The following is a 28,000-nucleotide window of genomic DNA, read 5'->3' on the forward strand; positions in this document are numbered from 1 at the left end:
TACGTTGTAAATGTTTTGTATGTTCATATGACTGTAATTGTACTATAATGATGCATGAAGGTCTGCTTACAATCTATCTATCTATCAATCTATCTATCTATCTATCTATCTATCTATCTATCTATCTATCTATCTATCTATCATAATCTGAAAGCATGCGGTCCCAGCCTAATTACTGAAGAATGGCTTCAGAACCCCCCTGTACTTTTTTCTTAGCCTCTTAACGTTCTTCATTTGATCTACGACGATGCAGTACTCGCTGCTGTTAATTAACGGCACGCATCGCTAGAGGATTATTCGGATTGCCTTATAGATTGTCTGTTGATGATTTAAAATAATTTGTAATGACTGTCAGGTGTCCGCGTATGTTTAGCGGGTGGCGTACCGCCGAGATTAATTAACGTTAAAGACATGAATCCCGCGTTCTTTGTGTGTTTATTTGATTTGTGGGTGTAGTTGCCGAAGTGCCTGCTCCTCCGGTGCCTCAACTGCGCGTTTTTTTCGGGCACACTTCATTACATTCTGAGTTAGTAGCCTCCACTAAACGTACAAGGGACACGCAAAATGAAGTACGCATGCAGAGCTGGTGACACGCTCGGCTGCCTCTCGGGAGGTGCTTTCGCTCGCGTCTAGGAATCCTCTCTGAATATTTAAAGGAGGGGACCCACGAGTGAGAGCAAAACGCGGCGCTCCGAGGAGGTGCGAGAAAGACGAAGGTGCGATGCTGACCGGCACCTGCGGTGAGCTTGGAAGGGAAGATTAGCAAATCTCGTCTCAGGATCTAATAGCACTGTGGAAGATCCATCGAGGTACTCGGTTCCCTGAAGATGAGATTCGGTTTTTTTCTTCACTGGAAGGAACTTAAGCAAATATTCGTGATTTCCACTGCAACATTTCACGGACTACAGCGACCTGAAAAGATAACGTTTGTATAGATAACATTGTCCGTGGAAGTCGGAGGAAGCCACTCGTGGACTGACGGGAAAGTTCCAAGCGCATGGAGCGACAGGCTGTCTCCAGCGATCCTGTCCCCAGGTGTACATCTAATGAAACCTGTAGGATCTGAGCGAAGCTGCGGCTGGGAAATTATGGCAGGCGACGCAGTAAAGCGCAGGAGCGGCCGCTGTACAATTTAAGGTCTAAACGAGCCGTTTGAAAGCCACTCAACAGTTCTTCCATGCAGGTTGATTGTTTAGTGAGGTTGTCACTGCAGATGTTAGAACGTGGTAGGCTTTGCAGATCATTCATTTATGCCACCACACCTTGCTCAAATTGCAAATATCGATTTACGAATGGACAGTACAAAGTTTCAGTGAAGTGAGTATCCTCTGTCTTACGGCGACTACGCTGCACGACATGCACCTTATTGCTTTCATGGTGCCAGGGTGGGCAGCTGCTTTGTAACCATCTGTGGCGGACATCGCTTGAGCGAGGAGTACATCACTCGGCGCCTCTCTCTCTCTTTTTCTCTCTCTCTCTCTCTGCTGGAGCGAAGCGCGCACCCCTCGACAATTCCAATCGTTGGAGTGAGGCACGCACCCCTCGAAATCGCCGGTACAGCTGGAGTGTACACTTCACCATCCCCGAGCTGGCTCCTCCGCTCACGTCACAAGATCCCCGGGATCCGGGAATATCATCTACTTGTTGGCTTCCTTCAGTCTACATTGGCAAAAGCGGCAACCCTTCACCGTAAACGGCCGTATGACATCTCCGCGTTACTCCCCCGATTCACCGAGTTTAACGTTGATAAGAGAAAAGTGACACCCCGCTCGAGTAGTGAACCCCTTTTTTTTCCTATGAGGATCGCCGTTCGGTTTTGGTCTTTGGATTATCAACATGCCTCTTCATCCAGTGACCTCAACGTTAATGTACAGAGGGATCTGTACGATACCAGATATTCTGTCGTATAAGACCCCGGTTAACATCCCGGAAGATGAATTAGAAGGTAAGACACCTCTCTATTTTGTTTCTTAAAGGTTATTATAGGGATGCGAGTGTAACACTTGGGGCAAGCGCTCTCTTCGTGGCAGGTAGAAGTTACACGTAGCCAATGAAGTGCAAATTGAAACCTAATGCCGGGTCTCCAGCAAACATGGACAATATCTCAATCGGGAATCCCTACAACTTCTTAGAATAAATAAATATTTTAAAGCGTCCAGGACCAAGAAGATTTCCAGATATCCCTTAAAACTGGTGTCTCGTTAATAAATGCATACCAGTCTAGAGGATAACGTTATTCTAAAACCTCTCTAGCCGAAATTTTAATTATTGGTAATTAAAACCGACACACAAAAGCATTGATAAGTTTTTAGATGGAAAAATAAATTAGAAAAATAGAAAATCCCTAAGCCAACAACGAAATCATTGAATAATTTTCACAAGCATTGAATGATTGAGTGAATGAATAAATGAATGAATGGTGGTGTGAATATTTTCAGCCCCTTGGACAGAGCACGCCGCAGAATGCACTGTATTGTCTACTCAAAATTACACCGTAAAGGTAACCGGCGCACTGATGCAGTATAGCACAAGATTATGGGATGGAGAAAGGAAAGGAAAAAAAAAAAATACTGAAAATTTTAAGTTTTAATGGAGTTAGGTGAATGTTAGTGAGAACATTCTCTTCATTCTGCAGTGCCTGATTAATTTGTTAATCACGCATCTTCAAAGTTTCATCGTGTGGTCATTGGAATACAAAGCAAAAGAGTACTTACGGTGTTTACATATGAGACAAGTGTGAAATGATTATTTTATGCAGATTATGCATTATTAAAATAAGCTGTTGTGTTCGAATACGAATGTGCAAACACACACACACACAATAAAAGGTACAGAATGCATGAAGGTTCGCATGCCTTAGCACTGTTAAAAATAATGGTGCAGTTTGTATGATTTCTCGTTGAACTTTTGCTTGACAAAGCACCATTTTATTCTGGGAAGTGTTCTTTGCATATGAAGTTGGTTCTTTGTGCTTTGAAAAACTTACTATAGTCAAAACTGAAATCTTTAATGTGTGGTAGGCTGCCTTTCAGGACATCAATAGATTAGGAAAGCCTGTGTTATTGTATGCATGCAGTGATAGTCCTTTTTCAATCCATGAGCCTCTGATATTTCACAATTCAGATAACCATTAATAGATAATAACAGAAGTACTATATGGAGCCTGTTATAGAACTAAATAAAGTTATTTCTGGAACCCTCATGTGGATGGGTAATTTGGGAACCAAAAATGGTCCTCCTATGGCCTGGCTCTGAAGAACAGCTCTGGCACCTGAGTGTAGTATGAGTGTGCTCATGTTTATAGACATGTGGCTGTTTAAATATTAAAACGTAATCAATGAACCGCACATTCTGCAGCAGGAATTCCTGTAAACTGCACCTCATTCATTAGATATCCCATTTTCCTGTATGCTTTTCAGTTCAGCCAAACTATCTTCCTTCTTTAAAATGCCCAAAGTCGCCTTGAAAGATCTCCCCTGTAGAAACACACACTTTCCTTTTGTGGATATTCTTTTAAAGTGGATATTTTATTAATACTGTAAAAAATATTCTTAGAACATACTGGTTCTGTAATTGCCACACTACTGTAAAGTGCCAAGAACCATTTCATTCTGTGAAGGAATTGCATTTGCATGTATGCAACTGGTCCTTTTGGATAAATATGTGGAAAAGTAAGAAGTTTTTTATATCTAGTAGGAGATCTCTCAGGACACTGTCGGATTAAGAAAACCTGAACTTACTCTGTGTTATTGAATGCCCTGGAGGAAAAAAAATTGGTTCCCAAAAGACCCATCCACGTGAATGTTCCAGAATGAACCTTTATTTATTGAGATCCATAACAGGCTCCACACAGTAAATAACCATGACTAGATGGTAACAGATTTGTGAAATACCAATGGGTCAGGATTAAAAAGGATTCTGGCTGCATACAATAACACAGGTTTTCTTAACCTAGTGGTGTCCTGCTAAGTAGCCTACCACACATGGAAGAGTTCAGTTTTGACTACAAATTAGGAAGTTTTACAAAGCACAAAGAACCAGCTTCACATGCTTAGAACCCTTCCCAGAATGAAATGGTGTTTTGTCAAGCAAAGGTTCAACAAGGAACCACCCAGCCCAATGAAGAACCATAAAGTGCCAGGATTGAGAGTGCAGTTCAAGTCCTTTTAAAAGGACTGTTATCAGTTTATGGAGCCTGTTACTGATCTAAATAATATTGAGATGCTTACTGGAACCTCCACGGTGGACAGTTTTGCTTCCCCTATGGTGCCGCTCTGAACAACCACTCTGGCACATTCTAAATATTGTTTTATGAGTGTAGGTAAAATTCACATCGGCACTCTGTTCTTTTCAACTATCCTTTTACACGGAGCATTAATGTCCAAATACGAATCTGAAAAATAGGATTTTTAAAGTTCCCACATGGATCTTCCACACCATACAAGCTGATATTTATGAATCCTGCTTTCTATAACTTAAGATTGTAAAGGGGTTATAACTCACCCGGGACTTGCAGAGATAAAGTCCTATTCATTGAATTTATGAAGCAGCTTGAGCATGGGGAAAGGCACTATATAAATTTATTATTATGAAAGCAAAGGAGAGCTCGGAGGATTGGGTCAACATATTCTGTGGTATTCCTGTGACATTTCACACCTACAGTACACAGATAAACAGGCACACGCGCCAGCAGAAATTTGAAAAAAGCATAGCTGATTGAAGCGAGATAAGCCTGTGAAATATTGGACATTCAGTTCTGGAGATCGAGCACTCTGACAGCTTGACGCTCCTTTCTCTGGCATATTTGGGGGGTTGGGGACCGGGGAGAAAAAAAAAAACTTTCCTGATTTATATATTTATTTTCTGCCTTGATTTTGGAAGAACTGAAAATATCACAGATCATAGCTGTCTCCATTACAGAAATCAATTCTGTTTTTCTGTGTGTGTGTGTGTGTGTGCCCATGTGTGTATTTTCTCCATATCGATTTTTCTCAAAGCTGCCGTTCTTTACTACGAGGGGTATTTTTTTTTTAATGCACAAAATGGATTGGCTGAATTGCTTTAGGCTGGGATCCTTCATATTTGTTGTAAATAGCCGTGCCGTCCAGCCCTTCTAAACAGAACGATATGTCTGAATGAGGGGCAGTTTGAGGTGGTACCGCCTTTTCGATTGGGCTGCCCACCCCCCCCCCTTGAGCACTTTATTATCATTAGGTTTCCTCTCATGTCCGTGTACGTTTGCTAATGATAACAATATTAAGAGAGTGTCATGAAGAAAAATGAGCTGGGGAGAGCATTTTCTTTGCTGTGGTCACAGATGTGATCGGCCTGGCCAGCCTATCATTTTGTGACTTGTCATTCTTCATTCATTGTGCAGAGAAAAAGCAAAAGGAAAGAAACCAAACAAAAGCCCGCGCTCCAGTCCTGTCTGCTCACGAGCGTCCCAATAAATATCAGAAAGCAGCAAATTAAAATGCACTGAAATGTCACTAATAGGAAACCAAAGTGCTTTTACTAAGGACATTCAAGTTATGAGTAAATGGCTGTCATCATAGGCTATAGCTATGGAATATTTATGACGCCCCTTATAGGACTCTTGTTACATAAATCTACTTAGATGTGACATTTAACAATAAATATAAATGTAAAAATATCACTAATAGCAGCACGGGGAATTTTTACATCCAGCTATCCTACATCTGATGAAGATAACACCAGTGCCATTTGGCAGCCGTGATGGTGGGCTTATTGTTTTTAATAAAAATGTGATTACATTTTTGTGATTTCACATTACCTTGAATGAGATTGCATTCCAACAACATTATTCATTCACATAAATATATTTATTAATTCATGGCTATGTCTGGGTACTTTGCTGTAGCTTGGTAGATACAGATCAAGGTTAGAAGTCATTATTGTGGGACACCATACAAGGACTGATAGAGCTATAGAGAGCTTTGAAACCGTTCACCGAGAAAGGATATCTACATGAAGTGGATCCAGAAAGACTTCCGTGCCCTTCACCTTCTGCACCCGTCATTTTAAATGGATACCTTTACTCGTTTGTGCCCCTCAATCTACATTCAGAAAGCCATAATAGAATGAGAACTTATTAAAAATCAAAAACCGTGTTCTGACCCTTTTAGTGAGACACTCAAGATTGTGGTCAGGTGCATCCTATTCTCCTTGGGATGTGATTGGAGCCCACCTATGGGAAGCTGAATTGTCTGGATATCCTTTAGGAAGGCACACATCTGTGAATAGAAGGTCCCACAATTTGCACTGTGTATTGGGTTGAAAATCAAGCCATGCAGTTCAAGGAAATCTCTGTAGACTTCCATGTTGAGGCATAGATCAGGATAAAGAGACAAAGCCATTTCTCGGGTGTTGAGTGTTCCTAGTGGACTCAATTTGGTGCTTCCAAACTTCTGATGGAGGCAACAGGCAAGAAGGATCTTAGTCAGGGAGATGACCAAGAACCAAATGGTCCCTCTGATACAACTTCAGAAGTCCTCTGCGGAGATGGGAGAACTTGTTAGAAGGATGACCATCTCAGCAGTACTCCATCATTGAGTGGAGCCTCTCTTCTTATGATGGTTTTGGGGGCTCTTATAGCATGAGGATGGTTGGATGAGACAAAAACTGAACACCAAGCACCATATCTGCTTAAGACCATTTGTATGGTTAAGCACGGTGGTGGCAGCATCAAGTGTTAGGGTTGCAAAGACTGGGAGACTTGTCAGAACTGAGGGAAGGATGAGTGCGCTGACATTCAGAAAAAAGAACTGCTCCAAAGTGTGTGAATCTTCAGACCTGGATGACCACCTTTCAGCATGACAATGACCTGAAGTCTGCACATGCTGCAGTGGCTTTAGGAGAGGTCCCTGACTGTCCTTGAGTGGTTCAGTCAAAGCCCATTAGAACATGTGTGGAGAGACCTGAAGATGGGAGTTTACACTTCTCATCCAATCTAATGGTGCTTAAGAGGATCTGCCAGGAAGAATGAGAGAGAAATGCTGCCAAAGTGGCTTCTGCAAAGTTCTGAGTTAAGGTTCCGAATGCTTATCGTAATGATAGAGGTCAGCTTTTGATTTCTAATAAATTTGCAAACCTTTCTGCAACATTGTTTTCACTTTGTCATGATGGATTATTGAGTGCTAATTGATGGAGAAAGATGGCAAATGTATCAATTGAGAATTTAAATCTACACAACATAGAAAGTGAAAGGAGCCTTAATACATTTCTGCTTCCACTGTAAAGCTTGGATGATGAGTGGCACCATGGCATGGAGGTTAGCATTGCTGCCCTGAAGCTCCAGGAGACTGGCCACTATCTGGATGATTGTGTATCTTCTCCTTTGGTCCTCTGGTTTGCCCCTACAGTCCAAGGACATGACAGTTTGGTCAATTGGCAGCTCTAAACTGTGGGTGTGAGGGCACCTTACTGTTCCAGTGGGCTTGCATCCCATCCAGGGTGGGTTTCCTCTGTTCCTCCACAGAGCTAAAAACTGAAAAACTAATGAGTGATGGCATCCTGGTCATTGTATGTGAGGAGCTTGTTTGCTCTCTGCATGTATCTGTGGCATTTCTCCACATCTGCTGGTTTTGAAACTCCGTGAAATGTCCCTAATAGGAATCCAAAGTGATCAGATGTGTGCAAATAAATTTTAAATTGGTCAACCTCTCTAGGCAGTAGTATTAGTAAGGTCTCATTTATCAGAGTACAGGGATGTTCATACTTGCATGCCCAACCAACACATCACCACCAACAATGAGAATATATTAAAATACAGAACCCCAATTCATTTATTAGTAAACAGAAAACTGCTCACCTGATGCCCCCCCCCCTTACCCCAATTGCCATGCCACTCATTCAGTGCCACTCTCAAGTGTGTCCCACCCATGACCTTCCTTCTACTCTGTGGGCACTGCACCCAGAATGGGTGACTCTTGGAAGTAGAGGAAGACAGTTAAGAAAATGGCAGAGTGACTGGCAGGCTACGGCTGCACCCAGGATGCATTTTTTATTTTATATTCAGGTCCACGGAGGTGATCAGATGGCACTGTCAGACCGGAGAGGAACCAGAGAAATGTTCCTCCATTAGTAAGTGGGGCTCCAGTGAAGGTTTCCGATAGAGAATTGCAGAATGGAAATTTGTATTTTTTTTTCCCCCATCACATGTTTTGAAATTCTTCCCTTTCGGAGATGGAGATATACATCAGCAGGAGAAAAAAAATATGGTTCTTCATCTCTCTTGACACTTCTGAAAAAAAATAAGACACCTCTGGCACAAAAAGTCATATATTTTAAAGCTTCTTAAGCCCTTTCCAATAATTGATTCTCGAAAAGCGAAAGCTGATTTTTTTTTTTTGCTTCACTGATAGAATACACTTTTGAGTTAGCGAGAGCTGAAAGAAAAAGTCTGTACAGTATGTTAAAGGCAGCAGAAAATCAATAAATCCGTGTAGGAATGCAAAAGATGCAGAACAGTATTTACTGTACCTGGAAGAGTCCGTGAGGGGAAATTAGAATGTGAAAGCAAGTGCTAATACAATCGGGCAACAATGAAGAAAATGGAAGGAAGAGGTACAAACTGCATTTAAAGAATTTCATTTTAATGTACAGTAAGGGTGGCACAATGCCAACATGGGTAGCATGGCGCAGCTCCACCTCTTCAGAATCCGGGGTTCAAGTATTGCTCTATCTGAATTTCACTCGCATGCTCCCTGGGTCAGCTCCTGCATTCTTTACAGAAATGTGCATGTGTGTGCCATGGTGGTTGTGTGCATGGGAGTGCCCTCTGATGGACTGGCATCCCATTTAGGGCCGATTGATTAGAGGCTTTATTTGTCACATACACTGTGACAGCATATTGACATTCTTGTGTCACAGTTATGGGAGCTTGGGTGCCAGGAAGAATAGGCAATAAAACAATAAGCTAATATATAAATAAGAGTGGCAAGAGAATGACCAAATGTACATAGTGCAGAACAGAACTGTACAGACAAACAGAGTGTATTAAATAGTAGAAGAAAATGATAGCAGTACAGAGGTAATGTACAGTAGAATTCCACATAATCCAGGGCAAGTAAGATCAGGTTACCAAGAGTTCAGTGGCCTTATGGCCTGGCGGAAGAAGTGGTCAGTGGGTGGAAATTGTGTAGTGAGGCTAACCAGAGGGTCATCATCAGGTGGAATAGATGGCGTCAAGCTGTGGAAGGTTACCCCCTATGGTTTCAGAAGCTTGCGATCCTGGAAAGTCAGGTTACCAAACCACACCCATGATTCATCTAGTCAGGATACTCTCAGTAGTGCAGCAGCTGAGGTTCTCTAGTGTTTGATTCCCACTTGAAAACTCTTCAGCCTCTTCCAGTGATTGAGCCTTTTTGAGGATGCAGGAGATGTTGATAGACCATGAAAAGCAGTTGGTGATCTGGGGGGTATTTTTCGTACGTGGATTAGTCGTTTAGCCGGATGCAATTGTTGACGATTTGTCCTGATCCTGGATCTGTCGGTTTTTCGAAACTCTTGCTGGATGTGTTGTCATAGCAACACATCCTAATCCTCAAACCTGCTCGGAGCAGGTTTGTTTGATGTAAACAAGGATTAGTTTACACACGTGGTCAGTGACGGTGAGTGGAAGTCATCCAGTCATGGCTTCGCCGTTCATGAATGAGTGACCAATTGATATCGGTGCGCAAATTATAAGAAGAGAATTTCATATAGAGAGGGTTTTGCGCAATCGGCAAGATCCTTTATTGCTCCTGGAGGAAATTCTTTTCGAAAGATACCGCTTTAGCCGAGGGGGAATATTGTACCTCAAAGATTTATTAGCACCTTTATATTCGAAGTCAAACTCGGCAAAGTCGGGCTCTCACAGCCACACAAACAGTATGCATTGCTTTGAGGTTTTTTACAAGCGGCACTTTTTTATATACTATAGGCGATGCGGAAAATCTAATTAAAAGTGCAGTTTGCCAGGCAATTCGTAAAGTCTGTTTGGCTCTGAAATATTTCCTTCGGGTTTTCATTGTGTTTCCTGGACACCTGTGTGTGCAGACAAAAGAGGCGTTTCATGCCATTGCAGGTAGGTAATACACAGGCAAAAACACCCACAGTTCCATGAAGAATCTCACAATCAGCCTAACATTCTCATTACCAGGATTTCCAAATGTGATTGGGGCACATGGGACTGATCAGAGTGGAGTTTGATCAAACATTATTTGGAAAATGTACCTCTCCTCCTGATGAATAATCAGACACAGTGTCTTCTTCAAATATTTGACCTTTGTCAATATCTCGTTGGTCAGACACAAGTTCTAGGGATATGACATTCCCTGCAACTGACCCAACAAAAAAGAGGGCTACATGGAACATACCTATGGCACACATTGAGGACAAATATATGCAATGACCATCCTTTACCTGAAATGAAGTGACCACTGCATCCTGCCACTGGTTCTGAGGAGGAGCTTCCCCCTGGAATGCCCTCAGAAACAGGGCGATGGGCATTTTGCTGGAGAGCCAACTCTTCTGCAGGGGTTAGGTCTGGACCGCGTGGACCTCCACCTGTTTTTTGCTTGTCTGCCTTCTTGTTAGCTTTAAAATGAATGTTTTTTATATTATATATGATTATTTATGTCAACAATTCTTTAAATAGTTATATACCAATATTTACCAGTTTGAAGTATATTCTTGTACTTCACTTTAACCTGTTCCCATGTTCTCCTTGTACTCACGTTTGATCTGGAATTATGACATATTAAGTAATAATTAATCTGACACATAGGAAATGAAACGCTGCTTTCAGTAAGTACAATGCACACTACTTAGCGTTTAATTTGTCGGCCACTTTTTGCCAGCCGTCTTTTCTGGTCTGGGCTGCTTTTGCAGTGTTACCCCTTGTGCATATTAAATCTTGAAATTCTTCATGTCCTTCGAATAAAAGGTCTTGCGCCGCGTGTGTAAAAAAAAAAAAAAAAAAAAAAAAATGCACCTGTTCTTTTGTCATTTTGTTACAGCCTATCAAAGACTTGCTGATCATGTTTTCTAGACTCAATACACAGTGCATCCGGAAAGTATTCACAGTGCATCAGTTTTCCCACATTTTGTTATGTTACAGCCTTATTCCAAAATGGATTAAATTCATTTTTTTCCTCAGAATTCTACACACAACACCCCATAATGACAGCATGAAAAAGTTTACTTGAGATTTTTGCAAATTTATTAAAAATAAAAAAATTGAGAAAGCATATGTACATAAGTATTCACAGCCTTTGCCATGAAGCTCAAAATTGAGCTCCGGTGCATCCTGTTTCCCCTGATCATCCTTGAGATGTTTCTGCAGCTTAATTGGAGTCCACTTGTGGTAAATTCAGTTGATTGGACATGATTTGGAAAGGCACACACCTGTCTATATAAGGTCCCACAGTTGACAGTTCATGTCAGAGCACAAACCAAGCATGAAGTCAAAGGAATTGTCTGTAGACCTCCGAGACAGGATTGTCTCAAGGCACAAATCTGGGGAAGATTACAGAAAAATTTCTGCTGCTTTGAAGGTCCCAATGAGCACAGTGGCCTCCATCATCCGTAAGTGGAAGAAGTTTGAAACCACCAGGACTCTTCCTGGCCGGTCATCTAAACTGAGCGATCGGGGGAGAAGGGCCTTAGTCAGGGAGGTGACCAAGAACCCGATGGTCACTCTGTCAGAGCTCCAGAGGTCCTCTGTGGAGAGAGGAGAACCTTCCAGAAGGACAACCATCTCTGCAGCAATCCACCAATCAGGCCTGTATGGTACAGTGGCCAGACGGAAGCCACTTCTTAGTAAAAGGCACATGGCAGCCTGCCTGGAGTTTGGCAAAAGGCACCTGAAGGACTCTCAGACCATGAGAAAGAAAATTCTCTGGTCTGGTGAGACAAAGATTGAACTCTTTGGTGTGAATGCCAGACGTCACGTTTGGAGGAAACCTGGCACCGCTCATTACCAGGCCAATACCATCCCTACAGTGAAGCATGGTGGTGGCAGCATCATGCTGTGGGGATGTTTTTCAGCAGCAGGGACTGGGAGACTAGTCAGGATAAAGGGAAAGATGACTGCAGCAATGTACAGAGACATCCTGGATGAAAACCTGCTCCAGAGCGCTCTTGACCTCAGACTGGGGCAACGGTTCATCTTTCAGCAGGACAACGACCCTAAGCACACAGCCAAGATATCAAAGGAGTGGCTTCAGGACAACTCTGTGAATGTCCTTGAGTGACCCAGCCACAGCCCAGACTTGAATCCGATTGAACATCTCTGGAGAGATCTTAAAATGGCTGTGCACCGACGTTTCCCATCTAACCTGATGGAGCTTGAGAGGTGCTGCAAAGAGGAATGGGCGAAACTGGCCAAGGATAGGTGTGCCAAGCTTGTGGCATCATATTCAAAAAGACTTGAGGCTGGAATTGCTGCCAAAGGTGCATCGACAAAGTATTGAGCAAAGGCTGTGAATACTTATGTACATGGGATTTCTAATTTTTTTTATTTTTAATAAATTTGCAAAAACCTCAAGTAAACTTTTTTCATGTTGTCATTATGGGGTTTTGTGTGTAGAATTAGAATAGAGGAAAAAAATGAATTTAATCCATTTTGGAATAAGGCTGTAACATAACAAAATGTGGAAAAAGTGATGCGCTGTGAATACTTTCCAGATGCACTGTGCATGGGCTTTTCACTCAGCGTGGGCGCGCGCATTCATCTCTTATGATTAGATCCAGCTAGACTAATCTAATACACGGCTGTGTTTGAAAAACCGACCTATCCCGGATGAGTGTCACCAGCATTAACTTATCCAAGATGAGGCACCTGATCTCGGATGATTTAAGTGACGTACGAAAAATACACCCCTGGACACTCACGAACCTGAAGCTGGTAACCTTCTGGACAGGGGGGAGAGATGTTGATATGGAGTGGAGTGTGACTGCCATTGTTTTTTCTAAAGTTAACAATGACCTCCTTTGTTTTGTTGACATTTGGAGAGAGGTTGTTGTTGTTGCACCATTTCTTTTAACCACTTTCTGTAGGCAGCAGCATCATTGTCACCAATGAAGCCATTCATGGTGGTGTCGTCCACAAACCTGTTGATGCTGTTGCCTTCATGCTTTGCTGCACAGTCATAGATGAACAGTCTGTATAGCAGTGGGCCGAGGCAGCATGCTTGCAGAATGCCATTGCTGCTGAACAGTGTGGAGGAGTTCACTAGGGTCTATCTGCCAGGAAGTCAAACATCCAGCCACAGCAGGAGCTACTCAGACCAGAGTCTCTGAGTTTCAGCACTACGCTGGAGAGCACGATGGCGTTGACGTCAGAGTTATAGTTACTGAACATCATCCTGATATGGGTGTTATGTGCTCAGTACACCAGCTCACTAGGACCCTGAACTGGATATGTGTGTTAGAAAATGGATGGATGAAATAAAACCTGTAGTGATCACTAAAATGTAATGAGTTTGCCACATAAAGCTGACTATATCAATTATTACTAAATATCAATAGATAAGATACTTTCTATCTATTATGATTTTCATATATATTCTATAGTGACTTTAATATCTAATATACAATGCCTTTTCTCTTTATTATATAATGCCTTTCATATCTATCTGTCTATTATTATATAGAGACTTTCAAATATCCATCTATCTCTTGATAATATAGTGACTTTCATATATATTTATCATATAGTGTCTTGCATATCTTTCTATTTTACTGTAAAGGATGGCAAGCATGGGCTGGTAACCCAGATAGGAAGCCAAACTAATTCTGAGACCAAAGCAAAGGCAGGACTTTCTCTGCCTCAGACAAGAGGTGGGCAGAAAATACCAATGGCGCAGGAGGAATGCTGACATCCTGGAAGGGCTCAAACAATGACCCTTGCCCAGCTGGGAGGCCATTATGCTGGAAGGACAGGGAGAGATAAAATATATGAACTATTTGCTCCCCCTAAGACACCAGTCGCCAGCGTCCCGCATGTATGGCAAATGTAGGCATGCTGGGATCTGTAGTCCGGCAGGATGGCTCTGTTGGGTTTCGTGGGTGCCATCAGGGGGTGCTGCAAAGATCTGTGAACCTCACTGTGTGGGATTCCCACATGACCTGAAATTGCTTCCAAAAAACCCTAATGCCAGAAGTACTCCAGGCTCCTAAATCAAATGAGTCCAAGTTGTAATAAAGTCTTGTTCAAGCCAGCTCTCTATGTGGTCCATCTTTCAATCATTTTCCACAGTATCCTTAAGTGTCCGTTTACCACAATGCAGCATATGAGAGTTAAAGGTATTACCCCTTGTTAATATATGTTATAAAACAAGGAGCAGACACATGAAAGGGCCTGGGGCGCATGTGTGAGCCTGTATAACAAAAATAAATGACAAAAGAATTCTTTCTTTTTTTTTTTTTTACAAAGATGAAGTATCTATCCTATCTATCTATGACATAGTGACTTTAATCTCTATCTATGCATACAGTACCTTTCACCCACAAGATTCCCTGGAAAATGACAGACCCCCGTCCAACACACTGGTCCCCTCGGTGGGCTGTATCGCACTGAGGCACACCTCACGATCACACTTGCTCACTCAAGCAGGTCCTCTCGGCGGCACCTTGAAATGCAATATACATGCCTTACATAAATCAAGCAAGGCAGCCGGTAAATGCTTAATAGAGTCACGTCTTTGGCAAAGTACACAGAAAGTGTGTGAATTATCGGTTCACTTTGTAATCGGCACGCATAAACTCAGACAAAGGTGCAGATTATTTTTAGTCGCTCAAGCTTCTCAAGTTATTTGTCACTCATCATGATGTTAATAAACGGGTGATTGATGCTTGGAGGTAAGGACGCTTGGAAGGTGGTGAATTACCTTTTTTTATAGCCTCTTCTTTTACTTCCACCATGAATAAATAAAGCAGTACTTCGTTTTATTCCATGCAGCCGGCTTTGTGAGGTGTGAGAATCGTGATGGCCTTCATGCAGGTACTTGTGGGGAGTCTAAGAGCTTTCAAAAAGTGAATCAAACACCAATTGTCACCATTTTCTGTGCTAAACACACATAGGAGTTGCAACAGACCCCGGCATTTAAACGCATATGGGAGTTGTGTGTCTGCAGACATCTCTCTCTGTAGATGGTCCCGCAGTTGCGGCTCTGAGTTTTTGACCCTGTGAAGGTAGACACTTGACGTGATACGCATGACTGGGGTTGGCAACAACAGTTTTTGACACTGTGACTTTGAAATAATTTCATTACCAGCTCACAACGGCAGCAATTTGATTAACTGAGGGGCGACTGTCAGTCATAAAGTTGAATTACGAGAAGTCCAAGTATTCACCGATCTCGCGCCAGTTCCAAAAAGAGTGAGGGTGAATGAGAACTAAAATCCGGACACAAGTCGGGTCAATCTGTTCGCAACACCACCTTATGTTTCATATGGCATGTGTGAGAGGCTCGCATGGAGCCACTTGTAAATGCCAGGGAGATCTGACAACATTAGGTGGACCTTTTAGTGGGTGCGACCGACCTGAGGTGACCTCTTCAGAAGCACTACTCCGAGCACATGAAGTACTAATTATGATAAAAAAAGAACCCGAGAACTGTGTTTCACGCCTGCTCTTCACTCAGTCAATTAGGCAGCCTTCCATGGGGACTAATATACAGTAAGATACTTCTTGCAGTAACAAATAAAGCATACAAATGTTCTGCTAAATACTGAATATTCTAAATGTTATGCAATCTGTGAGATTCTTTGCCCTCTACATGTGTCATGATGAGTAGTTTGGCCTGATTGGTCAGGTTGCTTTTGGAGACCGCATGGACACTTGAGGCGAAGATGAAGGATTCCATTTGCAGTTGATTAAGCTGACCTCAAAGGCTGGAATGTGAAGTGATCTTTCATGTGTTAAAAAAGCAAAAACAGACACATAACTGAAATGAGGGTGAAATTGCTGTAAGGTTTTCAGGTCTAAGGTGCTGGAATATGAGAGTCAAATTTGTTTTCTTTCAGAAGTATGGTCTGATATCCATCTGCTATGTGAGTCAACCTCAGATGCTAGATTAGAAAAGGCGGACTTCCATTTCCCAGAACTTCAGATACTGGACTGGGAAACCGTTAAGGAGTCCGGCTCCTTTTCGTTTTGCCACAAACCTGGACCTCCTATCTGCAAGCTCTACTTTAACTCAAATGGATGAGTTGTCTTTTGCAGGGGTCCTTATTTTTGGGGAAAACCTCTCTGGATCGAGATGTGAAACGGAGAGGAGCAGGTGCCTGCGTGATTTCTTGCCATTGAGTGTAGGCAGAGCTGAGAGAGCCTGCCGCCATAATATGATATCCTCCCAGTTGCAATTTAAAACTCGGGAGCTCAGTTGGCCACTTCTGGACAAGCTGCCGTTTTCTGACTCGATGGCCTCGGGTTTGTGACCATCCTTGTGAGAATATGCAATGGAGAGTAGGTGGGCCACGGAGCAATTTCCAGTTTCCTTTTGATTATATCTCCGGTGCTGGACTGTTACTCTTAGTCTGTCTCTCTTTACATAGAAGACACAGATTTTTGAATGAATTGGCCAGGAGAACAAATGTCAAGAAACATTAATCATAAATCTGCTAGCTCTTTTGTCTAAATAAAATAATAATCCTAAATTGTAATTGGGGGGGGGGGGGGGGAGTATTTCTAAAGTTTGTGACAATAAGTCCAATAGTATACACACAATCAAAGACTACTTTAGTTTGTTATCCGTAAGCTCGGATAAAGACGGATCTGAAACATCAGCTTATTTCAAGCAGGGATCAAATGCCAAAATAAAAAAGAGCGAGTCGCAAACAAAGGGCATCAAGTAACATTCAATCGCGAATCATTTGGATCGTTCAAGAAGGGACCTTTTATAATGTTGCTCTGAATCGCATCATTGATGCATACTCCCAGTGCATGATGGGAGTATTAAGGAGGCAATGTGTGATGCAAAACCCTCAAAACAAAGAAACCCATTACCAACACATGACAGTGTCGAAAATAACACTATTTACTTAACAACTATTAAATAAAGGCCCAAAGTACAAAAAGAAAAATTTTAAAAACTAAAAATGGCTTCTCTGGGTATGAAAACCCCAGAGTTGATGTAAAGATTAATTTTTTTAAGCTTAAAGGAAACTGCAAAAAAATGAACAAAAACACAAAGCCAAGGAAAGTGTTTTTTTGATGCTTATTTTTATAAGGTTGTTCTTCTGGTAGACTTGTAACTTTGTAGCGTTATCCCGCAGCCCTATTTCGTTTATGGGAGCCGTCATTTTGTAGTGATTGCATCAGATATGGCTCTGGCTGTGTGCCACACATGACCTCATCAAGACCAAGTGTATAACAATTGGAGTATGCATTCCCCGTTTATCTGAGTGTTTGGTGTGTGAATCTCTGCAATAAAACTTTTCCTGATTAACAAATGTCATTTTGCCATCACGGTCTTTGATATTTGATGACAAGTCATTTTGATTTATTTATTTTTGACTCCTGTTTGTTTTTCTGACTATGTTTCATCTCCTGATCCTTTTGTTTGAAACCTTTCATTGTCTCTTGCTGAGGCAGAACATGGCACTGGTGACATCACTTGTGTGGCCACTGATACTTGCACTCCCTTCAATCTGCGGTTCGTGTCCTAGAAACCGGACCCTAAGACCGCGGCGCCAGGGGATCCAGTTGTGAAATGAATTGATCATGAAGACGACCGGGTCAAGTTAGAAAGAAAATGATAGATACTGATAGATAGATAGATAGATACTTTATTAATCCCAAGGGGAAATTCACATACTCCAGCAGCACCATACTGATAAAAACAATATTAAATTAAAGAGTGATAACAATGCAGGTATAACAGACAATAACTTTGTATAATGTTAACGTTTACCCCCCCGGGTGGAATTGAAGAGTCGCATAGTGTGGGGGAGGAACGATCTCCTCAGTCTGTCAGTGGAGTGTTTAAGAACCATCAAATCAAACAAATAATTTACTGAGTAATTATTATTAAAGCAAAGTATCACTTCCAGCTAGGGAAAATAGCCCAAAAGTTGTTAGAAATCTACATTTTGTACATAATATTTGTATTAAAATTTGGTTGACTTAAGTGAAAGTGTACTCAAGTTATCATGTTTACATACACACACAGACACACAGACATAATTCCAAAAATGGTATTTTCAGACTCAGGGAGGTCTAAAATGTTGAGATTCATCAAAGTCTCAACATCAAATTTTTGGACGATTACAATACTTTCCCTATACTTCATATATGAGAAAGTAAAGTTTGTCGCTGAAGCTGCTCCTCTGTCTGGAGATGACACTGTTTAGTGGATGCAGTGGATTCTCCATTATTGACAGGAGCCTGCTCAGTGCCCGTCTCTCCACCACAGATGTCGAACTGTCCAGCTCCATGCCTACAACAGAGCCTGCCTTCCTCACCAGTTTGTCCAGGCGTGAGGCATCCCTCTTCTTTATGCTGCTTAACCAGCACACCACTGCATAGAAGAGAGTGCTCGCCACAACCGTCTGATAGAACATCTGCAGCATCTTATTGCTGATGTTGAAGGACGCCAAAAGAATTGCCTAAATTCCTTGAAGTAAAAACCTTGTAGCAAAAGATCAGGAATAAGAACATATAAATGTAAGCAAAACTCCGCTTATCTTATAACAATGCTATAGTTAGAGTTACGTCTCTGAAGCAAATTACTTTTTAAATGTAATATTTTTGAGTATTACTTTTTTGTTTTCCTGTTGTTTTCTTCATTATTGTTATTGTGTTATGTTAACATATTTCTTCATTCTGTGTCTTTGATGTTCCTTATGTTTTGTGTATTAAGCACAGGGAGGCGGGGCCTCCTGACACAGCAGCTGTAGGACCGCCCCCAGGGCTCTAGAAGTTCAGGAAAGCCTCTGGGGTTAGTGCTAAGACATTGGCGTTCACTCATGTTTACTCGGCTTTTTCTTGTTTCCATATTTTTTTGCATTTTGATTGATTTTAGGTACTTCTTTGATATTCTTAATTATTAAACTTCGCTTTGGGCTTTTGCTTTCTGGCTCCTGGATTATGAATTTTTTGTCATGCCTACTGGCAAACATTTTTGACTCCTTTTTGTTCTTGTTTTAATTTTTTTGGGAATGCTTTGTAATACATTGTTAAATATGCTAAGAAACTCTGTTTTGTTAGTACGTACCAGGGGTTTCAAGTTTTCTCACTCCCTGTGCAGACTGTACCGCGTAGCAGCAGTTTTAAATTGAAAGAGAATCAGGAGGACACAGTTAAAATAACAAGCTGAAGGTAATGATTATGAAGGTGTGATAAGAATAAGAGCAAAGTTCTGGATGTGAACCAAGAGTCGAAGTCGAGAAACAGTGCAGGGTTTCATAGTCAAGAGGAGACACATAGACATAGTCAAAAAACAGAGGAGGTTTCCGTAACCAGAAAAAAAAAAAGAAAACTAATAAGAATGATAACTAAAGGCTTTTCCTGGAAGAATCTGAAAATAATAGACTGTTATGTTTTGTCGAGGCACAAGGATCAGGAAAAGGATGAGCCAAAAAATGTGGTCAGAAATGCGTGCAGACAAAACTGAAAGTAAATTGTGTGCTAAAACCAGAATGATAACCCAAGTCACAGTCAAAGAGATGCACACTGAATTCTTAAACCAAACAGAAGTCTGCAAAACTAATAGTGCTTTTTATTTTCAAGACATTAATCCGCAAAAATCAGAAACGGCCAAAGCTGAAGTGTCGGACTATGCAGAGTCATAGGAATGACAACACACCTCCAGCATGACAATGGCTGCTCAAAATAGCAGCGAAAATATCAAGACTACTTTCTACATAAAATTGTAATAGAAATGAAGGTTTCTTTTAAAGTTTTGTGAGCCTGGCAAATCATAACATTGACTGCAGATGGTTCTCAGTTTATGCAGATTTGTGGTTTGGTTGTTTAGATCATGGGTACGGGACTAGAATAGTGGAGTTTGGTTTCCTTGAACAGACGGTTCAGATATTGGTCTAGAATGGGTAGTTAGTTGGTTTCCACAATATTTGAACTCGGATGTTAGTTTGGAAAAGGCTGAGTAGCTGACTTCTTCTTCTTTTGGCTGCTCCCGTTAGGGGTTGCCACAGCAGATCATCTTCTTCCATATCTTTCTGTCCCTGTCATCTTGTTCTGTTACACCCATCACCTGCATGTCCTCTCTCACCACATCCATAAACCTTCGCTTAGACCAGGGGTGTGCAAAGTCATTCCTGGAGGGCTGCAGTGGCTGCAGGTTTTTGTTCCAACCCAATTGCTTAATAAGAAGCACTAATTGCTCTAGAAACACTTCTGCTTCATTTTAGTTATCTCCCTCGTTAAGATTTTGAACCCTTATTGCTTATTTAAGTCTTAAACAGCTGCATTCTTGGTTTGTAATTGCTCCTTATTAGCAATAAGATGCAAATGACAAAAGAAACCAGCAGTTATCCATTTTGCTTGTTACCCTTTACGCCTGTGTGTATTTATCAGGCACTATTTGGTTTAATTAAATACTTGGAAGGAAAGAGAAGAGAAAAAAGTGAAGGATTGAGAATTACCCATCCGTTTTACACTTCAAAATATTTGGATGATATCTTTAGAATGGAAAAAAAAAATCTAGGATTTGAGAATGACTTGGCATAGCAGAGTTAAAGCACTAACAAGCCATGAAATGTAATTATTGGCAAGGATTGTTTTCTAATTAAACAACTGGGTTGGAACAAAAACCCGCAGCCACTGCGGCCCTCCAGGAATGACTTTGCACACCCCTGGCTTAGACCTTCCTCTTTTCCTCTTCCCTGGCAGCTCTATCCTTAGCATCCTCCCAATATACCCAGCATCTCTCCTCTGCACATGTCCAAACCAACGCAATCTCGCCTCTCTGACTTTGTCTCCCAACCGTCCAACTTGAGCTGACCCTCTAATGTTCTCATTTCTAATCCTATCCATCCTCGTCACACCCAACGCAAATCTTAGCATCTTTAACTCTGCTACCTCCAGCTCTGTCTCCTGCTTTCTGGTCAATGCCACCATCTCCAACCCATATAACATAGCTGGTCTCACTACCATCCTGTAGACCTTCCCTTTCACTCTTGCTGATATTTGTCTGTCACAAATCACTCCTGACACTCTTCTCCACCCATTCCACTCTGCCTACACTCTTTTTCAGTTCTCTTCCACAATCCCAATTACTCTGTACTGTTGATCCTAAGTATTTAAACTCATCCACCTTCACCAACTCTACTTCCTGCACCCTCACCATTCCACTGACCTCCCTCTCATTTACACACATGTATTCTGTCTTGTTCCTACTGACCTTCATTCCTCTCCTCTCTAGAGCATATCTCCACCTCTCCAGGGTCTCCTCAACCTGCTCCCTACTATCGCTACAGATCACAATGTCATCAGCAAATACCATAGTCCACGGGGACTCCTGTTTAATCTCGTCTGTCAACCTGTCCATCACCATTGCAAATAAGAAAGGGCTCAGAGCCGATCCCTGATGTAATCCCACCTCCACCTTGAATGCAGCCGTCACTCCTACCGCAGACCACACCACTGTCATACTTCCCTCGTACATATCCTGTACAACTCTTACATACTTCTCTGCCACTCCCGACTTCCTCATACAATACCACAACTCCTCTCGAGGCAGCCTGTCATATGCTTTCTCCAAGTCTACAAAGACGCAATGCAACTCCTTCTGGCCTTCTCTATACTTCTCCATCAGCATTCTCAGAGCAAACATTGCATCTGTGGTGCTCTTTCTTGGCATGAAACCATACTGCTTCTCACTAATCATCACCTCACTTCTTAACCTAGCCTCCACTACTCTTTCTCATAGCTTCATGCTGTGGTTCATCAATTTTATCCCCCTGTAGTTACTTAAGTCCTGCACATCCCCCTTTTTCTTAAATATCGGCACCAGTACACTTCTTCTCCAATCCTCTTGCATCCTCTCACTTTCCAAGATTCCATTAATCAATGTGGTTAAAAACTCCACTGCCATCGTTCCTAAACACCTCCATGCTTGCACAGGTATGTCATCTGGACTAACGGCCTTTCCATTCTTCATCCTCTTCATAGCTGTCCTTACTTCCTTCTTGCTAATCTGTTCACTTCCTGATTCACTATCTCCACATCATCCAACCTCTCCTTTCTCTCGTTCTCTTCATTCAACAGCCTCTCAAAGTGCGCTTTTCATCTGCTCAACACACTCTCCTCACTTGTAAGTACGTTTCAATCTTTATCCTTTATCACCCTAACCTGCTGCACATCTTTCCCAGCTCGGTCCCTCTGTCTAGGCAATCAGCACAGGTCCTTTTCTCCCTCCTTAGTATCCAACCTCTTATATAACTCATCATACATCTTTTCTTTAGCCTTCACCACCTCTCTATCTTCACCTTGCGCCTTATCTCCTTGTACTCTTGTCTACTTTCTGCATTTCTCTGACTGTCCCACTTCTTCTTTGCCATCATCTTCCTCTGTATACTCTCCTGTATTTCCTCATTCCACCACCAGGTTTCCTTTTCCTCCTTCCTCTTTCCAGATGTCACGCCAAGCACCCTTCTTGCTGTCACCCTTACTACATCTGCTGTAGTTTCCCAGCTGTCTGGTAATTCTTCACTATCACCCAGTGCCTGTCTCACCTCCACCCTAAACTCAACCTTGCAGTCTTCCTTTTTCAACTTCTACCATTTGATGCTTGGCGCTGCCCTCACTATCTTCTTCTTCTTCTTGATCTCCAACGTCATCCAACAGACCACCATCTTATGCTGCTTAACTACACTTTCCCCAGCCACAACTTTGCAGTCTTCAATCTCCTTCAGATTGACTCTTCTGCATAGGATGTAATCTACCTGTGTGCATCTTCCTCCACTCTTGTATGTCAACCTATGTTCCTCCCTCTTCTTAAAATACGTATTCACCACAGCCATGTCCATCCTTTTGGCAAAATCCACAATCCTCTGACCTTCTTCATTACTCTCCTTGACACTATACCTCCCCAACACCTCCTCGTCTCCACTGTTCCCTTCACCAACATGTCCATTGAAATCCACTCCAATCACCACTTTCTGTCCCTTGGGTACACTGTTCATCACTTCATCCAACTCACTCCAAAAATCTTCTTTCTCACCCATTGCACACCCAACTTGCGGCGCATATGCACTAACAACAACAATTTCCAGCTTCATAATCATTACTCTGTCTGACACTCTTTTCATCTCCAAAACACTTTTGACATACTGTTCCTTCAGAATAACCCCTACCCCGTTTCTCCTCCCATCCACACCATGATAGAACAATTTGAATTCGCCTCCGATCCACCTGGCCTTACTCCCCTTCCATTTAGTCTCTTGCACACACAATATATCAACCTTCCTTCTCTCAATCATATCGGCTAACTCTCTCCCTTTACCAGTCATACTGCCAACATTCAAAGTACCTACCCTCAGTTCCACTCTCTTTACCTTCCTCCTCTCCTCAAGCCTCCGGACATGTCTTCCCCCCTCTTCTTCTTTCCCCCCTCTTCTTCTTTGGCCAACAGCAGCCTAATTTCCGCCAGCACCCTGTTGACTAACAGTACTGGTGGCAATCGTTGTTAACCCGGGACTCGACCGATCCAGTATGTAAATTTGTATTGATGTCCACATATTGATTTGGCTAAATTTTACATCGGATGCCCTTCCTGACGTGACTACCAAACCCCCCCAAACCATTTATCCGGAGCTGACTTACATTTGTCAAAACCTTAGTATTCTAGACTGGGATGGCTGTGATGATGTTCACCAGTTGCTACTGAACTAGGGTGCTTGAGTTTGGATTCCATTTTAATGGACAATGGTATCCAGGACTGGGTTGGCTGAGTTAGATTTCCAAGTGCAGGTTGGTCTGTTAGTGGGCATGATGCTAGTTATCCCATTCAATGGCTGTATACATGTTCTCCGTTGACATGGGTCTCATTTGCTTAACCAAATGGTCTGTTGGTTTATGCACAGAACTCTAATTTCATTACTACAAATGTTTGTGATTCACCATCTGTTGGAATGATACATGCAATGTATTTTATTACTACAAATATTTGTGATGCCCCATCTGTAGGAATAACAATTTTAAATGCATATGTATTTGTTATATGTCATTTGGTACAAGATTTGTAAAAACAGTGTTAATGTTTGTGATCTGCCATCTGTTTAAATGAGTAATACAATGCATTTTATTCCTATAAGTGTTTGTGATGCACCATCTGTTGGAATGTCAAATGTAATGCCTATGTCTTTGTTTCGGCCATTTAGTATGGAATTTGTAAAAACAGTGTTAATGTGTGTGATCTGTCATCTGTTTAAATGACTAATACAATGCATTTTATTCCTATAAGTGTTTGTGATGCACCATCTGTTGGAATGTCAAATGCAATGCCTATGTCTTTGTTTCGGCCATTTAGTATGGAATTTGTAAAAACAGTGTTAATGTTCATGATGCACCATCTGTTGGAATGACAGAGACCTAGCAACTAGACAGATACACAGACACATCCTTTTATTAAAGTGGATAGATTCCATAGTGCCAGAGTAATGCTGCTTTCACTTGCTATCAGATATTCCATGTGAACACTCTATGAACAATTTGAATAATTGGAGAAAACAAAGCTACCTGAACTATTCAGTTCATGACGTAATGCAGAAATTTTCTCCTTATTCTATAGTATAAAATCAAATGCAATTCATCCACAAAAAATAACATTTATGTTTTGAGGGAAGCGATATGCTTATAGATTTAGTTTGCTCTTTATTTTCACAAAAAATGCACAATTTACCTTGAATTGCTTTCTTTACAGATCAGGTAACAAATCTCCAAATAGCCTGACCAGAAATTCATGTGACTGCATTGAAGTGAGAAGGTGAATAGTCACAATTCAGAGGTCCGAATACTTTGACAGCATGTGAATGCAGCATAGGATTCCAGTGTTTTGACAACAATGAGCAGAAATGGGACCCCTGATTTACTACGGGGCATTTCCCATAGGTGTAATAAAGAATATCGTTGGCATTACCAGTATGACTACACCATCCCACCAGGTGGTTAACCACTGGCAGTTTCTAGGAGCACAGATTGCATGTACTGATTGAGAATGAGTGACAGAGGTCTTCTTTGATGGAGTAGGTGGTGGTGCAGAGGTTTCAAATGCTACATGGGTGCAGTTATGAGGTGATCACAAAAAGACTAATATCAACAGTTATTATGGATTTTAATGCCAATAACAGAGGGTGCTTCAGAGGTTCTCCCAGCTTTTGTGCGGTCATCTCTTTAACAGATGTGACATAAAATGAAGATTTATAAAGTTTGCTGAATAAGGACGAGTTGAACTCTGACATTTAGAGGTCTCTGGACTAGGAGGATACCAAGATGGGCACACATTTTAAAATATTGGAACTGCTGTACAGGATTGTAACTATAAGATTTGGTGGCGTGCTCCCATACGCTTAACAGTTTTAAGCGGCATTCCCTATAATCCGAGCTGGCCGAGATAATTGCTGGAAGCTCCAACCAGAGTTAATTCATGAGGTTGTCAAGCGAAGAGATGTGTGATATCATTTGGTGCTTTGGAGTCACAGGTCTCAGAAGTATTCCTTTAGCTGGAGGAGACAAGCCTCCCACTCCATCTCTGAAGCCACCACCGGACTCCGGAGGGAGACGACAGTTTATCAGGTTTCAAGCAGTGCCCACCATAATCTTTCTTTGCTCTGCCATCTGTTTAATTGGGTTTAAACCATTTGTTTACCCACGGAACTGCTATACATTTAGCGCAGTCTGTGTGGCGCTTAACCCCTGACACATTAAAGTAATTTTATGGGATACATTTGCACGGTGCTGCTGTATATTGAATTATTCATGTTTGTTATTAATGCTGTATTCTTTGTACCATAGCAAATTTTTATTTGATACAGTTGGACAGAACAAAGCATCTTCGGTGCACAAATGGATATAGTTTAGTGTTGGTTGTCATTCCTCTGCAAAATCATTCAGTTGATAAATTGAAAACATGAATCAATTAAAAATATTTAATGACACTGATCAAACAGAAAAAGAGAAATTGTCTTAGAGCATGAGATCTACTAAACGTCAAATAGAAAATGTGCAGTAGTCACCTGGGGGGACCCCGATGTAATACCAGTGCATCGTTTGGCTGCCAAGACTATGATTACAGCCTTTTGAATATGGTGCCATTTGATATTTTTACAGTTGTGATCACCTTGTCTTTTTTATTTTTGAAGTGCTTTTTTAACCTAAAAAACCTGCGCTTTTCTGTTACTCAGTAACAAAGGGCCTGAAACTGGCATAGTTAGGCCGAAAGCTTTGCAGAAATGAACATGTAGTTAGCCACATGTCCTGAACCCCATTGGTCACTTCAATATTAAGGGTTATTAATCTCATCCATAAAATAAGGAGTTAGCAAAGAATAAAATAAGGATACACAGAAATCTGTGATAATTTTATCGTAGTTTTAGTATACAGTTGGGCTCTCATTCTTCAGAAAAGGCACACAGACTTTCAAGTGTGAGGTCTGCTCAATGCACTTCAGTATAGGCAGGTGCCAAGATGGATGCCCATTCAAATAACAGCCTGAGTAGTTCATTTTAACCTCTTTAACTCAAATGGTAAGAACGTCTTGGAATGTACACGTTGTTAAACAAGAAGTGAAAGGGAGATTGCAAGGGGACGGAACAAAATGAAACCCGAAAGGGAAAGCAAAGTCCAACGGAAAATACAGGGCTTCTGTCATCCATTTACAGGCTATGCTTGCTGGCACTTTTGCTCAGTTAGGCATTTCTCCTGGAGATTCATTCTTCTCGAATTAAGGAGCAGAGTTGCTCCTTAAATTGGTATGGGGCGGAAGAGGTGGGATCTTTGGGCGAAACCTGAAAGTGATGTCTCAGTTCATCTTGGCACTCATCCTCAAATCTGTGGATGAAACAGTAGGAGGTATTAGTGGCTACCATCTTTCCGGCGCTTGGGTTTTAGGTTTCACCTTACCTGAGATTTATACTTCTGTGTTGAGCCTACACTGTGGGCTACGACGTCAACAGGAGTTTATACTTCTGTCGCCCTGCACTGCAGGACCATACCCGTATACTAGTTGGCAGTGTTTGACTTGGTCTCTGTGTTTCAAATCTGGTGCCAGCCAGGTGAGAAAAACATAAAATGCAGGCAGATTCAACCCTCCATGATCACCGCTCTGCTTGCTACTCATTTTCTTCTGTAGGTGAATGTGTTTGTCCCTCACATTTTTCCACTTTTTCATATATCTGACAATTTTCAAACCAATGTAAGCTGATATTTTGCATCACAAATTGGCCACCGTCTCATTGTCTTTGTAACGTTGTGATAAGTTATCATAGCAAAGTGCATTTCCTAACTTCTTCGACACATCTTTCCTCTATCTGCTCCTGGTTTGCTTCAGAATAGCAGAGGACGAGTGGAAGCGTGTTTCAGGAACTACGTATTTACCAAACTGGCCAATCAGAGTACTAGGGGGCCTTGTCGGTGTGACACATAGTCAAATTTTTGAGGATATGCATGCCAGGCAACACTGTAGGTACGGTGCAGGCTCGGCGCAAAAGTATACAGTGGTGTGAAGAAATATTTGCCCCCTTCCTGATTTCTTATTCTTTTGCGTGTTTGTCACACAAAATGTTTCTGATCATCAAACACATTTAACCATTAGTCAAATATAACACAAGTAAACACAAAATGCAGTTTGTAAATGGTGGTTTTTATTATTTAGGGAGAAAAAAAAAAACCTACATGGCCCTGTGTGAAAAAGTAATTGCCCCCTGAACCTAATAACTGGTTGGGCCACCCTTAGCAGCAATAACTGCAATCAAGCGTTTGCGATAACTTGCAATGAGTCTATTACAGCGCTCTGGAGGAATTTTGGCCCAC

At 41.7% G+C, this 28,000-nt stretch overlaps 1 protein-coding gene across 1 annotated transcript in view; it reads left to right on the forward strand.

Annotated features, from left to right (window-relative positions):
- Positions 1-377: 377 nt before the first annotated feature.
- LOC114668972 (calcium-binding protein 7) overlaps positions 378-28,000 on the forward strand; it is a 148,435-nt gene continuing 120,812 nt past the window's right edge. The window contains exon 1 of the mRNA XM_028825028.2: positions 378-1,945. Coding sequence (XP_028680861.1) covers positions 1,837-1,945 — 109 coding nt within the window. The 5' untranslated portion in view covers positions 378-1,836. The remainder of the gene's footprint in view (positions 1,946-28,000) is intronic.

Source organism: Erpetoichthys calabaricus, chromosome 18 (assembly GCF_900747795.2).
Source record: "Erpetoichthys calabaricus chromosome 18, fErpCal1.3, whole genome shotgun sequence".
Classification (NCBI taxonomy): Eukaryota; Metazoa; Chordata; class Cladistia; order Polypteriformes; family Polypteridae; genus Erpetoichthys; species Erpetoichthys calabaricus.